Below are 16,453 nucleotides of genomic sequence, written 5' to 3'. Positions count from 1 at the left end.
ACTTCTAATAATCTTGTCATCTGTTAAGAACACAATAGTTACACATTAATAACTATTAAGAATTAATTCCATGTACAGTGTTAATAATTTGAGAGATCAGTTGATCATAACAGATTAACAACCCAATTCAGCACTAATCAAATATTAAGATTATAAACACTTCCTCAGAAACTCCTGACTTAAAGATCACTAAAACAAAAGAAAAAATCTGTTTCTGAAAATAAAACTTCCTATCAGCAGGATTCCTCTTCCTGCTAAAAAATTCTCAGGAGATGTCCACTTAGAAATGTTTATTTCCAGGAGTACAAATTCAGATGTGCAGGCTTAACCCTTTTAAGTATACACTATTTTCAAGTCAGCAATTTAAAAGATAAAAGTAGTCTCAGGAATCTCATCCTAAAACTGGAAGTGCTTAAGCAACTTAGAGTAATGAAAAAATCTTAACATTCCTATCAAAGGAGCCATATTTTATTCCTAGAAAATTGGAACTTAACATACTGTACTTTTACAGTCCCTTTTACAGTGTCCTCGTTGGTGTATAGAAGCACTCCTATTACTTTGATTTTACATTAAAAGAGAATAAATACCTTACTGAATGTTGACACAAGACTTCAATGCATTGGTAAGAAATTTGTCAGTTTGGAAATGATTTAAAACATTCTCACTGGTGAAGTGTTCTTCTTGTAGTAAATTTTACACTTGCAATACCTTTATCATCTTTAAATGATATATTTTAATTTTTTCTCAATATATTCCCAATAATATTCCCAATACATAAATTCTAAGATAGTTCAACACTATTTCACTAGTTTCTCCTAAACCCATCTTTGAATATTAAATGCCTTTCAAAAACTAGCAATTATTTTGCTTTATAAACTACCCATTAAAATAGGGTTTTGGCACTTTCACTTTCAGAAATCTTCATAGATTACACTCTTAATCTATCACAGCAGTTTTAAATGCACTGCCAGAGTATGCAATTTGACTATTAAATATAGTAGATTTGAGAAAATGTGTGTACTTCAGAAAAGACAAAAATACAGATATACACTATGGATACATTTAAGATTTCTAACTAATATCCATCCTGTAGAAGCCATAAAAATCACTCCTAGAATCTAATTTCAGTTACCTTTTAAATGCAGGTTTTCCCTAACAATAGTGATGAACTGGTGAAATACACCAAAAAAAGCCATTGCATTGAACACCTTTGTAACTGCATCAAAAATACAGAGAGGAATAAGAATACCCCACACAAAGGCATTTAAATAAATAGTATTTCCTGTTCTTTAAAACACATGTAGACTAAGCATGCCCAGATACCTTTGTGTTGATTTTTCTACTAGAGAGCTGACTATAAACTAAGAATTGAGTATGCCTACAGTGAGATGTCCAGAGCAATTAATCAGCATCAATCTTCTCATGCAAGCACTGAGCTGACTTTAGGTCAAAGCTCATTTACAGCATAGAAGACCAAGGCCCATTCACACTAAATGCTAGAGCTTTTATTATTTGCCAAATTTACTACCCTAATTTTCTCCAGCAGATTAGTTCCACAGCATAAACTTATACTTTTGACAGAATATAAGAGAAAGAGTATCCTAATCTTTTGTTTCAAGTACTCATCCTGGATGGCTTATGAGTACTTGCAAGAGTTAGAAACATTCTTCCCATTCTTTCAGACAAACAACAAGATGTGCACCCCACTGGAGTAGGAGGTGCTTTCCTTAACAGACACAAGTAAACTAATGCTTCAAATGCTGCAATTACATCTGATCCATGTTCTTCTATACTTATCATCCATGTGGCTGCTAGACAGCAAAATACCTCTACCTCTTCCCTCACATGATACATGGCTGTAATCTCTCACCAGAAAATAAAAACCAAGCAAAAGAGGAATGATAAGGCTCTTATTTTTCCTCTCCAGCGTTCTTTTTCTCAATTTTTATAGTATTTTCCCAGGTAAGACTGGCCGTAAAACAACTATTATTTTTAAAATGTTTTAATTGGATGGCTTTGTTACTTTAACTGAATCACAAGGAGTGGCATCTCTGACCATAATAATTTCCTGTGGCTTTTTTGTCCTATTAAAATTCAAAATGAAATATAGAATCCAACCATAGGTTCCACTTGGATGCTATACAACTTCTTTTTCACACTTGTTTTTTTACTTGAAGTACTTTGGTTAGAATTATTTTAAATTTAAAAAAGAAAAAGGCAATCTAACTATACCAAAGGAATCTAGTTATACATGGCTATGTGTCCTCTACTCAGACAAAATTTCCACAAAATTGTTAACTTCCTTGGAAAGAAGTTGCCATACAAGAAAGCTGCCATGGCTTGTTTCTTCTTTTAAAGTGCACATTTATCTATTTCTTATGTAACTACTACAATTTTTCTTTTAATTATGCTTAGCTCATATTTTCTCCCTTAGTGATAACATTAAACTCTATTTTCATCTGCAATTACCACAAAATAAGCAAAGCACACCTTCTAAAAGGACTAATGACTGCCACCATAACATGATTTTGAAGCATCTTTTGAGTGCCCAAGCATAGGTTGCCTGCAGTCTATCAAAAACATGATTAGTATATGATCCTCTAATTTAAGATGTCCAACACAGCAATCCAAGATACACAGTGACAGCATAAAACTTTCAAACCTATACACAACTAGGAAAAATAAAAATATATGAACAGGACTGCAAAGAGAAATCTATTTGGTATTTTCATACAAAGAGCTTTCCACTGTATTTGAAGGAAAATAATTTAAAATATGGAATATTGAAGTTAATTTTAATTATTTCACTAATGCAAACAGAAGAGGTCGACTTGGTTGTGTTAAGAATAGAGTAACAATATAAATAAAACAACTGTGTTTGAATGGCCTGTGCAACTTAGACATGAACACACTATCTACTAGCAAGAACTGATGGTTGTGATAATATGCTGGTGTGACTAAAAGCTACACCAGAAATTTTAATAGGATAAGCACAGAATTGACTACTGGGCTTTAAAAACAGAGTAGCACTGAGCTTCTAATCACAAGCATCATTAACTTTAGCTTTAAAACTTAGCAGCAGAAAAATAGAATTTCACCAACTACACATAATTTTTTTTTCTATGCAACAGCTTACATTCAGACAAACCTAAATGAAGATCAGGTAATATTTATGATGTTAGCCTTTTAAAAGTAACATAAAACAGAAATTAACATTTATGTCAACTTCATTGCTTGCTACTCAGCAAAATCTTGGTAGCAATCTAAAATACAAATAGCCATAATTTACAAAAATGGCACTTTTTGTAAGCACTTCCAAATCCTTTATCAACCTCATTCCAGCATTATAACATAATAATCAAAATCAATACTTCATAAATTATAAACTAATATTGAAGACAGATGGCATAGGTTTGACATGGCAAAATATATTAGAAATAAATACTGAGGATGTAGCAATAAAAGGCAGCAAGAAAGTACAACATTAAATATATCCTACAGTAACTTTTCCTGCTACAACCCCTTCTTAATCAACAGCAGCATTTCATATTTATACCTTATATCAACCCAAGTTTTGGCATTATTTACATAGCCATGGAATTTAGCTCACCATATTTCATCTTGCTACCAAGGGGAGTTTGCACCTTTTAATTTTTTCACATTATGATGTCAGCTTTCCTTCTGATTTTCCGTCCTTTACTGTCCTGAAAACACTTGTAAATTGTCAATAGGTCTCCATTTTTCCACAGATACATATCACTACATTTTCACTGACCACATTAGACATTATTGCAAGATTGATGTCTACTCATATTGCAGTCACACCTTCATATTGCTTTGTAGGACTACTTATAATCTATAGAACCTCTAGCACCAGGATCGGGGATCATGGCGCTATGAAATTAATTTGCATTGAGGTAAACCACAACATTCACCCTGAAGTTCTGTAAAGAATAACTGTATTCAGGTTTTTCACACACTCAAAATCACATCATTAATGTAGACTTCCTAAGTGCAACTGAGTGTTGAGAGATGAACGAGTGCAGAGGGTTTCCAGGGGAACTGGAAACTCTATTTAAAGCTTCTTACTAATTAACTCACGGACTAAACCCTAGTTCAGGTGAAGATAAATTATGGCTATTTTCTTGGAACAACTTTTTAGGTAGACAGTAACAGATTCTTTTTAACTAATCCAGTTCTTTTGCTTGGCAATTATAACATTTACAAAATTGTAGTCATAAGTGACATGAAAGGGTACTTTTCATATGCTTTGACTGAATTCAGAGATCTAAATGGTACAGAGAGATGATAGAGGAAAAAAAACTTTGCCAAATCTCTGTTACTGCTTAGACCACAACATTGGGTAGTGTGCAGTGTAAGAGGTAACATAACTTTACACTGATGAGCAGTGAAAAGCAGTCATATTAAAACTTATTTCTTTTGAACTACTCAGTATCTGCAAGCCATCATGTCCTTGCTACTGTGCTAGCTAGATTAAAGCTAGTACATTCAATCCCACTTGGACTGCAGCACAGCCTAGAAACAAAGACTGCTAGTGGAACTGCTTTTCAATTTTAAGCCCACAGTACTTCCCTTCAGAGTCTAACAGAGTCAATGTACTTCCAGTTGTATTGTATAAAATAACATGAACTATATTTAATAATACATAGAAAACACACATTGGATATTAAGTCTTGGCATAGAAATTATTAAGTAGTAGTAATAAACCATAGACGAGATAGTAATAGCTCTACATTAAATTACTGTCAGAATAAAATGGAGTATTGACTCTGAAGCATAATTCAATAGTTTAGGGTCTGGTAAAGGACTAGGTATAATAACAGATCTCAATTATATGTGTTAATCCTTGAAATCCATAAAAGTATAAACCTAGACAAAGACTAGTTTATAGAGAATAATGGGAATCAAATTACATGCAATTCCCTTCACCCACATGACTGAAAATTATTTCAGAAACCTGTAATGAAGAAGTTTGTTAATCTGTCCTGTTCAATCTATTCTGTTCAAAAGAAAAACAGCTAAATGATTAATCCTTCCAGTCTGATTTAGTCCTGGCTCCTGAGTTTTCCCAACTGCCTACCACTCCTTGCTGAATTCAGTTTTCTGTAGGGAAAGCAGAGGAAGGGCTTCCCACCTTCCTTTACTGTTTCTGGTGTTACATCTCACATCCCTTGACCCAAACAAGAACACAGCTCACAGCCAGTGCACTGTTACAGCTCAAATGCTGTATACGGCAATGGAAGCAATTAATTACAGGTGTCCTCTCTGAACAAAGCATGTTGAAAGGGGAATTTTTTTTCTCCCTGAAAGCTACACAACTTTTTCCCAACTCCAACCATTGGCTCAAAGACAGCCATAGGGTTTCAAGAGAGCTGCGAAACCTTGAGAGACCACTAGTCATGTAGACGATTTAGAGCTAAACTGTTTTACTCCCTAAAAAACCATGGAACTATTTCTAGAACTCCTGAGGTCAAACCGTATGTGGGGAGGTAAGGAGGGAGCATTTATGACAGACTACAGCTTGTCCTACTTACATGGTATGACATTAAACACATTTTAAATTCCATGACTACAGATACATTATACAAAAACTTTCAATACCTGGGAATATTTTGAGTGATCATAACCATGTTCAAATACTCATAGCTATAAACTAACATATATATATATATATAAATTTCAAGACTCTAGCACCTGAAGACATTAACTAAATATTTAAGGATATTAATATGAAACACTTGACTTGCATACTTTACTGAGGTCTTCTTTTATTAATACCTAAAATTAGTACTCATCCTGTGTCAAAACTATCTATGAACTACAGTAAAATGTATGGCTTTATTCTCAATATTTATCACAAAAAGAGATTTGTAGACGTATGTACAAAAAATAACATAAAGCCTGTGTTCTGTATGTTGCTGGAAAAAAATCTATCATCACTAACAAGGTTACTTTAATAAAAAATGGCTTATCTAGGTATGCAGTGTTAAAGAGATTCAAAATGATAGTAAAATAACTCACTGCAAAGGAAGAGTGAAGATTAAAATATTGAAACCTAAGAAAGGAATATCAAAGTTGATCCAGAATCCCATTTATGAACCTCATCTAAGACTGAATTTCAAGAATGATATAAAAGCAAGTATGCAATCTGCCTGCACTACATACATTATGTGTATTTACTCATAATGCATATTTAGTATTCATCAGGAGTATGCTTACAAGACAGGACACTTACCTGACACAACTTCATGAACTTAGAAATGAAAAAATTAACAAGAGACTGGAATCTAACAATGAGAAGGCTAATGGATAGCTTAGTACCCAGCTTCCAAACTAGCCTAAAGATCTCTCTTCTTCATGAACATATTTGTTTTGCAACATTCCAGAGAAACAAACCGGACAGTTTTCATGATCATTTGAGTGGCAGATTCTATTTAGGGATGGAAGTTCCACATGTGACTATCCCAAAATCATATCCTTGATACTTTATATTGAAAGAAACTCTAAAAGCAAATAGTGGGATTTGAGACTACCACGCCAACAGTATCAAATTTTAATTTGACGTTATTTAATAAAATGTAACTTCCTCAGCATTTCTTGTACGCCCTTAGGAGATATACCGCTCTAATTAAGAATCAAGCTCATTAATTCTATTTTTAGAGGATTTTTTTACTCAAGAAAGAAAAAAGTAGTACTCTTGAAGAAACTTCTCATATAGGTGGACTAGTTGACAAGAACTTCCTAAGTGTCTGCTTACTCTAGATTGTTTTGTTAGACTGTTTCATTTGATTTTACAAACATATTATTTTATCAACATTGCTAATTAAAGTCACTAGTTAGATATGATTTGGGAGACAGGATCTATTAGATCTATTATCTATTAGATATCTATTAGATCTATTAGACTATATATGTATATTAAAAATTATTCTTACCAAGATGAGTTGAAAAAGAACTGGAAAAAGATGGTTTTCTTCCATGAGGCTGCAAAAACATATTTTAACATTTATTTAATAACAGAGGAAGTGAATTCTTATTTAACACACTAAACTCACAAGAGGAACAGAGCAGTAGAATAGCTGTTGCCAAGATCCATGACCCAGAACCTTAGCCTTTGACTAGCTCTCAACAAAAATGACCTCCATTTCAGATATTAAACAGAAACAGCAATGTTATACACTGCTTTGGAAATTACTTCTAGGTCTGCTTCACTGATGCAATTCAAGTGAGTAGAAGAGTAATTAATTTAGAATATTTTAATGGCAGTAATTAATAAAATGCTGCAAGTATACCACCGCACATACTATGAAACAGAGTGCACCATTAACTGTTTGAATTAATAGACTCAGCACACATAATGAAATTATAAATATGCTGTGTTTTTTTTTTAAAAATGCCATGTTAACTAACTTCTTGGGTTTAACATACTTATACATGAGAGATTTGTCAAATACTTGACAATGCTGAGCAGTAGTGGCCCAAAAGGAGTCACCTAGATTCTTCTGCATTTCAAAATCAGACAAAACCCAGCATATATATGCTTAAAGAAAGATTATTCTCAAAAATCAGTAATATTTTACATCAATGAAGTGTTTTCTACTGCTGGAGCACAAAATACTGTCTTAGTAAAGCATGTGTGTCTCACACACTACGATGACATATGAGTCACATGATTAACTGCATTATATTTTACTGCTTTTTCTGTATTATATTTTCTAATTGGAAGAATTATTGTCACCTTTTCTTACAAACTATACTAAATGCCTATTCACCAAACACCACAGAGAACACCCAATTGTGTGTCTCAAAATTTTCTTCTTGAGTCACCATAATGTCATGGCTTCATAAACAATTGGTAGGTTTGGCTTTGTGACACAGCAAAGATAAGACTGCATTAAGAAGCCCATGTGATAAATGTAGGACTCAAACACAGAGCGTGTCTGGGATCTCAGTGTGCAGCACTCTACAAAGTTGTAATTGCCAGTAGTACATTAGTTAAAAACACCAAGTTATATTACATAGATCACCTGAATAAACAGCAGTTATTTTTGACTAAAACAAGTACTTCATTTTATGTTTGAAGCTTTACTGTGTAAAACTTTATACTAACTTCTGGTAAAACAATAATCAGTTTAATTCTGTTTGGCAAGTTATTTGTTAAAAAGAACTCATATACACCTAGAATCACGTAGTTCCATTTAAGAGTCTTTATTCATGTACAATAAGATAAGAGGAGAAGGTGTTATTTTAATGGATAGTATAAGCCAAAATACTTGACTGTGAACTGAAGCAACTAAAAGCAATCTCACACTCTCCTCTATGAATTTAATGGAAAAAATCAGAGGGGGCTAGAACAGACATCCAAAGGTCATAAAAGAAATGCTTCATTTAGATTAATGTCACCTGTAAGAGCCCTGGTTGCTCATATTTGCTGGAATCCCATCTTGTAAAGGAAATATAATAAGGAATGAAAGCCATGCTTAGGGAACAACAGTATCTATGAGCAACACAGAATTACTTCTAAGTAATGCAGATATATGCCTTATATATGAATAATGGTTTAATTTTTTGTACTGTTTTTTCTATTTCTCTGATCCTTGCCTTCACCTAAATGTAATAATGATTTTATGACATAGAATCCATATGAGTTAAGGGTGGGAATAAGATGATCAGCCGCATTGTACAGTGTTGGCATGTAGATAGGGAGACAAGTAAAACACACCTCCTAAACTGTTCAAAACATAACAAAACAGTATCCTCTTATGCACCCACATGTAGGCATTTAACAAAAATAAGTAATAGCCTTGTTCAAACAAATATGTTCATTTTTTCTTGCATACAGAAATGCTACACTCAACAGAGGGAAAAGAGTTTAGGTAAGGAAAGAAACTCATTATTTCTAAGTTTAGAAGCTTAAATTTAAGGACACTTTCTCTTCTTATTAAATTGAAGGAAATTTTTTTCCATATGCAATGGAAACAAATTACTTTAATAGGTCAGGAGAACATGAAAGCTAATCTCCTCTGGGCCATCTAATAACCCTTAAATAGACAGCTATGGCAGCTTGGACACAGCCAAGTCATAAGAGAGTGCTGGGATTACAGATAGGGCAACTTATTATATTTGAGGTTCATTTCCAGAGCCAAATATACCAGTTAAATTAAAAGCCTAATCCATGCCTGCAAAACAGAATTTTGCTGATGTAGATATAACAATACTGAATGTAAAGAAAGTCATTTAAACACCACAGACCCCCAAAAAGTGCAGCTACTGTAACAGCAATCATACTGACAAAATCAAGTTTTGCCAGCACAAGCCTACTTATGTTTAGGGCTTATTGGAACTACTTGCCCCAGCAAAAGCCGCTCACTTTGCTACATAAGCAGCATTTAAACTGTGAACACATTAGCAGTAAAATACAATCAAATACCAAGAATAGCTAAGCAATCCTAGTTTAGGCAGAACCTAGAAAGCTGCTTTTGTGGTAGAGGCTAAGTTATGAAACAATTGTTTTCAAACAGTGGAAATGGTCCCAACTGCTACAGCACTACAAAGTCAGCTGGACTTTCTGCTGAGATAAGCTAAGAAGGAGCCAGAGCCAATAGGTCCGTTCTTAAAGGTCACTTGCCAACCTTTATGACTGAAACAATAAAAAGCTGCAGCCTTGAATGAAAATTATACACATAACTTAGCTAAAGCATAAAGTCACATCAAGCACTTCATTAAGACAAAGCTTAAAGTTGATTTATCCCAACTTTGCATATATGTGCTCAAGCAAGAGAGTGACTGCCTTACATAGTTTTACAAAGGAATTGTTTTAAAGCTGGTGAAAGAGGAGTTTAGCTACGGGATTTATTTCATAGAATGTTATTCTGATTCAAAAGTATTTTGGTTCTTCATAGACTTACATAATTTATATTAAATTAGGTCCTACCCAGTGTGGAAAACATTCAGAATCATCATGATATACATATGCAAATCATAATACTAAATAACAACACTAACTATTTCCATCACATTTAAAACTATATATAAATAAACAATGCTGGCTCAAAATAACTGGTGATCTGATTTTAAAAGACTTGCTATCAGTACAATCTGAATTTTTAATACAGTAATAATTTTCAGAATGAGACTTTGCCTCCAATTTTGCTGTCCAACAATACGCAAGATCTGTTTCTCTAGGAAATCCTAAATTACTTTCTTGCAAAACAAAAACCTACTCCAGGACACTAAACACAAAAGGCTTTTTGTTAGAGGTTTGATACCTTAAAAAGATAGAAAATGTGTTATCAGAGAGAATCTTTAGAGAAAAGTTGGATGGGAGGGTGTGGAAATCTGGATATTACACACATTCTAAGCTGAACAAATGAGTAGAAATTATTCTGCAGAACAGAACTGGTGAACATGCACAGAGCAAGAACCAAGATATTAATTTTAAATGTAAAATCCACAATAGATTTTTGAACCCTACTAAGGACTCTTTAAAAATAGGCATAGCTGTACACATTGCAAAGGCTGGGGGAGACAGCTAAAGGAGAAATATTCCAGAAACTTATGAAGTACTGTACTACTTCTTAACTGTAACATGATGGCATCAAATTAAATGGCAAGTGATCAGATCAGACAAAGAAATACAAAGAAAATACCTGAAGATGATAAATTTTATATACATGTGGTTATGTAATAGAACAACATATACTGAAAGTGACTTGTGAAATATCTCTTTTAGTCCACATAAATGAAATGAAGACTACTCCTCAATAGCTACCATCTACAGAACACAACACCATCCTACATGGGTTCTGAAAAAACCCTCAGAGGTGGCTGAGAAAGCCTCCAGAAAGTATTTCCACACACTTGACTCCTTCCTGTAGTTTTCTCTGGGCACCTACTATTGAACACAAGAGAATGGACTGGACAGTGGTTTAGATTTCTTTCATGCTGACCAGATGATTCATGGCAGGACTGAATTCACTCAAGTCTGCAGCTCCAGCTGTAGCAACCCAACCAGCTGACTCTTCCTGATTTGGTACTTATATTTACAAAGCAAAAAATTCACTATTGAAAAAAAAACCAAGAATGAATGGTATTTGCTCCTTTTTAACGCTTTACATAATTTGAACTTTCCAACATGACTCGTTTCAAAAATTCACTTAACAGTAACATCAAATATTTCTCTCACATTTTTACAAGTTAGACATTCAGTAATTGATCAGCAACACGAAAGAGGAAACAAAATTACAGGTTTAAGGTTAATAGCTTATTTCTTTACTAAAGGGGAGCTTTTATAAAATGCAACACTAAGGAGTTGTGTTTTACATTAAAAATGGTGATTAGTATTACAGTCTGTACATGACTAGACTATGAGAACTCCCTTGCAATAATGAACTCTGACCACTGCCTTTGATATGAATTACAATGATGTGCAACTTGACAACACTGTTATTAGCTGTCACAAAACATTTCAAGAGTCTGTTTCTGGGCAAGTCTTTCTGGCTGATGTTTTTCGATAAAGCAGCATATATGCAAACATTACACCCAACAATAGGAACAGCAAGATCATAAAAATTCTCTGCTGTTTTATATTACCATTACTTCTCTAAAAGGAAAATCTGTGTTTTTACAACTCAATTTTCATAGATGTGAAACTAGCATAATCAAAACCAAAATCAGGTTCTAAATCTACATAAACATTCCCTAAAGTTCTAATAAAACAGTTTAATCCTCTGGCAATCTCTCTCAATCCATCTGGATTGTGATTTTCTCAGTAACGTACTACACCTCTAACATGTAGTTCTACTGCTCAGTTCAGCTGGACTAGGCCCTAAGGCTTACCTGTTATCAGAACTACTCCATTTTATTTTATTCATATTCATTATAGAAAGTAAAACAACACATAAAAACAGAGAAGTGATATAGAAGGAAATAGACCTACTTTTTAAAATTAGCATTTCAACCATTAACTAGGAAATTAAAATGACTAATGAGAAGAACAAAGTATTTTAAAGCAATTAGCCTAAGCCCATATTAATCAAGGGAAGGACTAAAGCACTAGACCTCTAGTATAGCAGCAAAGAAACTACATCAGGTTCAAAGACAATCTATGCATAACACCAACAAATTATTAAAAGCAACACACTGAACTCCAAAGAGTTTGGTTTTGGGTTTGTTTGGGGTTTTTTACTGTTTGTTTTTTGAAATCAAGAGGAAAGATTTTAAACCATTTCAGAGTATAGTGGAACATAACTAAATTGATCCACTGATGTAGACCATAATAGTGTATGAAAAGACTTCTTAACAGCAACCCTAAAATGTGCCTTTAACGGTCTTTAAGAAATAATGCATAGGTACAAAAAGTAGCATTAACAATGTTTGAAAATTGGACAATTCCTTGATGATTCCAAAGACACTACAATGGTTACTTTGATTAGTCAGGTCAATTTGCTGCAACGTATGAGGTTGATCCATCTATCATCTTCACAGGCACTAGATATGTGGTATTTAGAAGCAGCAGGTTTTTTTGTTGTTGCTCTTCAGCACCTTCCTGGTTTGGTTTCTGATTACTTTTCCTCTTTTTTAGTGCAGCCTAATGTTTATCTGGAAGACTTATTTTTAAGGATAGGAGGCGAGAAAGGTTTCTTAATTTGGTTCCCTGTCCTTCATCATACATCTAAGAAGGGTGCCTTACTATTAGCTTTTAGTTAGGTGTTTCTCCTTCAGGAAATGCCCTTAATACTGGAATGTGTCCCACTTCCATGATCATTATCTGATGCAGTATCTGACATTCCATCCTCCACTTCTGTTCTATTACCTTTACTGCCTCCCTTCCTTGAAACCAAAATTGTCTATTTTAGCAAACCCTAAAATTCAGACTCCATAGTTCAGAAGGTTTAGCTTTCAGACACATTAATGTCACCAAATGCTATGAGTTTCTGACTAAAGGTAAGCCAATTAGCTGCCTAAGAGAGCACACAGCTACATTCTGTAAGGTTCTTTGCAAGGCAAAAAGGCAGCTTAAGAATCACGATCCAGTAAAAGTTTCCTGGAGTAGCACAGTATAGATTCTACTAAAACAGTCAAAACATTTAAGAGCATCATACAGGTATAGGTATACCATAGTTATAAGAGAAACTAAGAAATTCACAAAAAAACCCTACTAGGAAAAAACCCTAGCAATCTGATTGGTACAGACCACAGCAAAGAGCATAAAAGACTCAAAGCAGGAACCAAAAAAAAACCCCTAACCTGTTATAGATTATGTCTGACTTCCTATCCATGCATATAGCCTATACATTAAGTTGGCAAGCACACAGAAGGACAAGCTACCTGTGATACTGTTCTTGCTGAATGCAGACTTGTCATGGTAAAATCACACCTCAGCCTGCTGCATACATTTGCTCCTACTGTGAGAAGTTCTATTCCTCCAAAACCTCTTTACACACAGGTACAATTCATCAAGAACAATTAATGCAAAGAGAAAAAAAATAATGCAAATTCAGAGTAGTCTAGAATTTAATCATTAACTAAAGCTTAACTTTAACTATCCTTAATATCAGTGATTTCTTTTGAAATCAGCAGTCTCAATATAGCTAAGTATCAACTCTGCTATTAATTCTCACACTGGTTTTAATGTTCACAATTTTTCTTTTTACAAACCACTAAAAATTCTTGAAGAAGACAAGGCAACAAGTACTTAGGAGAGCCACAATATAATATTACTAGAAGGTTTAAAGCCAGACTATTTACTTTGAGCCAAGTATAAAACAGGCAACCGATAGACAAATTCGGTTCAAAGCTCACTCTTCCAACATCTACTATTTCCTTAGCAAACTCTAAATGAGGTTGTATCAGACAGCAATTGTTGTGTGATCTAAAAGGGTACCTGATTCAATTATACTCTAACCCATTCAGGTCAAAACAGACAAGAAAAGACTCATCCTTTTCTGAAACTGGATTTTCTTCCTGTGGATGCTCATATGATCAGATGTCCAAATAATTACAAGTGTCCACAGAAACACATTAAAGTTGGTGTTTTGTACGGCTACCGTCTTACACAAGAGAGAACTTACATTGGTGAGAGATCTAATTCAGCAACACACTAATGGGATATCACTAGAGTTTTTCACTGCTAAATTGAAAAGCAATGGAGTGGAAGAGCTCCTACAACTGAGAATATTAAAAATTACCTCAACAGTGGAGCAATGGCAAAGAGAACAAAGTATTTTTTGTAATCTTATAAAATGCTAATTAAAGGAATTCAAAACATGTATTGTAACTACACTATTTTATCATAAGCTTAAAAAACATAAAAATCATAACTTGAGTATCTGTGTCTATGCCATATATAGCAAACAACCTGTAACAGAAAACAGAAATGCCCAAAAATAGTAGGAGGAAGATGAAATCTCTTTCCTCTGATATCACAATTTAACTAATTTACAGTATCAGCTATGAAAAAAATGAAAGAAAAAAAAAAAGAGTTTATCTGTCTCCTTTCAAGTGCTAAAATAAGAACTGCTCAAATGCAGATGCCTCAGTCAGGGAGCACACAGGTAAATACTGAGCTGATGGTAAGAAGAAATTAGATGCAAGAAAATTGGTAGAACTATTAAAGGGAGAGCAAGAAGGCAATAATTTGTTAGGTGAACATGCCTGAGAACAAGCTATATACGGAACAAACTAAATAAAAGCACTCACTAGTCCTTGCCCTCCTCCCAATTCACTCTTTACATCAAAATAATAATATTAACTACTTTCAAGACACATTGCAACAGCACAGTAAACACTAATTTAACATTTTGGCATTTTTCAATCTTTTTGCTACTACTACTTTCATTCATTTAAAATTGCAGGAGAAATCATCCATCCTTGAAAGCTAAGCATTGGGGGTAAAATGTAAGCTTGAAGAAGCCACAGAGACTCAATGCAGTGACTCACATCACTCTCATCAGTACTAAAATGCAGTAGAGTTTTTCCACCAAGAACAAATTAAATCCCACAGGATTTGTGTCTAGTGTAATTTATTTACTCTCCATCACAATTTTTGCAGATACTTTCCATCTGTCTAATGAAAGGAGCAAAAGAGAGCATATGCCTTGAGTAATTTTGAGCTTCATGAATACTGATTAATTACTCATTGAACCAAAACAGAACCAATTGCCATAGTGTTCACCATAGCATGTACCTGGTTTCCATTTTGTTCACCAGCAATTTGTATGAATATGAATATATTATTCACCTTTCTCATGCTTTCAAAGCATTGGCTGCTTCCTGCAAAATTTATGGGGAAGCCAAAGAATAAGGAAAAAGACAGACCAAGGGAATTGCCTAAACTGTGCTAATTTAGAAACCCAGCCAAACACATGATTTAGTGAAAGTAAAAGAGGACTTGTAAAGTATTTGGGAAACACAACAATTACGGATGGGTTAGAATCTGGAATCTGATAGCCAATCCTTAAAGAAGAGTGCTGGACATACTGGTATTTCAAATTATTAATAGTTCATTGATTATCCACAGCTACACTTTAATAATATTAAGAAAATATTCCTGTTTGATGCCAGATGACCATGATGATGAGTGTGCATCCACGATTTACCTACATTGGTAGATTGTGCCATACATAATGGCAAATACATACAATTTCTCAAATAAATCAAATTCAGTAGGAAGAGGAAATGTGCTGGTAATATAACCAGCATTATGGTTACACAAGTATTCTTCATAACTCTTACAGTACTAGAATATCCATGGGTTAAATCTAAATATGAAAAGCAATTCTACTTGTTTCTAGAATACATAAAATCCTACAGTAGCATAAGCAGCTTCTTTACAATGAAAACTGTTTTATACAATTCAAAACATTTAAAATCTCAAGCCTCCCTATTTCCTAGTTAATTTGTAGTCTGCTAGTATAGTAAAGCACCATTCCCAGTAGCATCATAAATGATTAAAAGAGGATGTTTCATCTTTTGTAATAAAAAGTGGGAAAACAAATTAAATTTCCTTGGATTTTTTTTTCCTTGTGCTCATTTCAATCAATCAGACCAAGACAGTACAATGCTTATCAACCTCTGAGCCATAACACTATCAGACATCACAAAGAGACAATTGCCAATGACAAGAATAACCACATTTTTTGGGCATATCCAGGAAAACAGAGATCCCTCCTTATTACTATCAACTCACACAGTTGATAGTATCAACATATACAACATAAGTTGTATGTATGACACAGTCTTTTTTTTTTTCCTGTCCATCACAGTCTAAATTCTGAAAAAAGAAGGAAGAGATATTAAGTAACGTCTAAACATACTGAGTCTACTTATATCAAAAATTAAAATTTGTATTCATGAATTTTAAGGGTAGATATATTTGCAGGAGAATTGACCAGTTTTCAAGTGAATTGATTAGTGTAAACATTTAGAAACA

General features: G+C 33.8%; 1 protein-coding gene across 5 annotated transcripts in view; it reads right to left on the bottom strand.

Annotated features, from left to right (window-relative positions):
• The window catches only part of ULK4 (unc-51 like kinase 4), a 211,559-nt gene that overhangs the window by 109,319 nt on the left and 85,787 nt on the right, over positions 1-16,453 (bottom strand). For 4 of the 5 annotated variants that reach the window (XM_064704836.1, XM_064704838.1, XM_064704840.1 and 1 more), the window contains exon 31: positions 6,957-7,005. The exons of the other annotated variant lie outside the window; for it this stretch is intronic. In XM_064704836.1, the coding sequence (XP_064560906.1) occupies positions 6,957-7,005 (49 nt within the window). The remainder of the gene's footprint in view (positions 1-6,956; positions 7,006-16,453) is intronic. 5 annotated transcript variants of the gene reach the window in all.

Source organism: Zonotrichia leucophrys, chromosome 2 (assembly GCF_028769735.1).
Source record: "Zonotrichia leucophrys gambelii isolate GWCS_2022_RI chromosome 2, RI_Zleu_2.0, whole genome shotgun sequence".
Classification (NCBI taxonomy): Eukaryota; Metazoa; Chordata; class Aves; order Passeriformes; family Passerellidae; genus Zonotrichia; species Zonotrichia leucophrys.
Note: the sequence above shows the minus strand (reverse complement) of the source record. Positions and strands in the feature narration are given on the sequence as shown.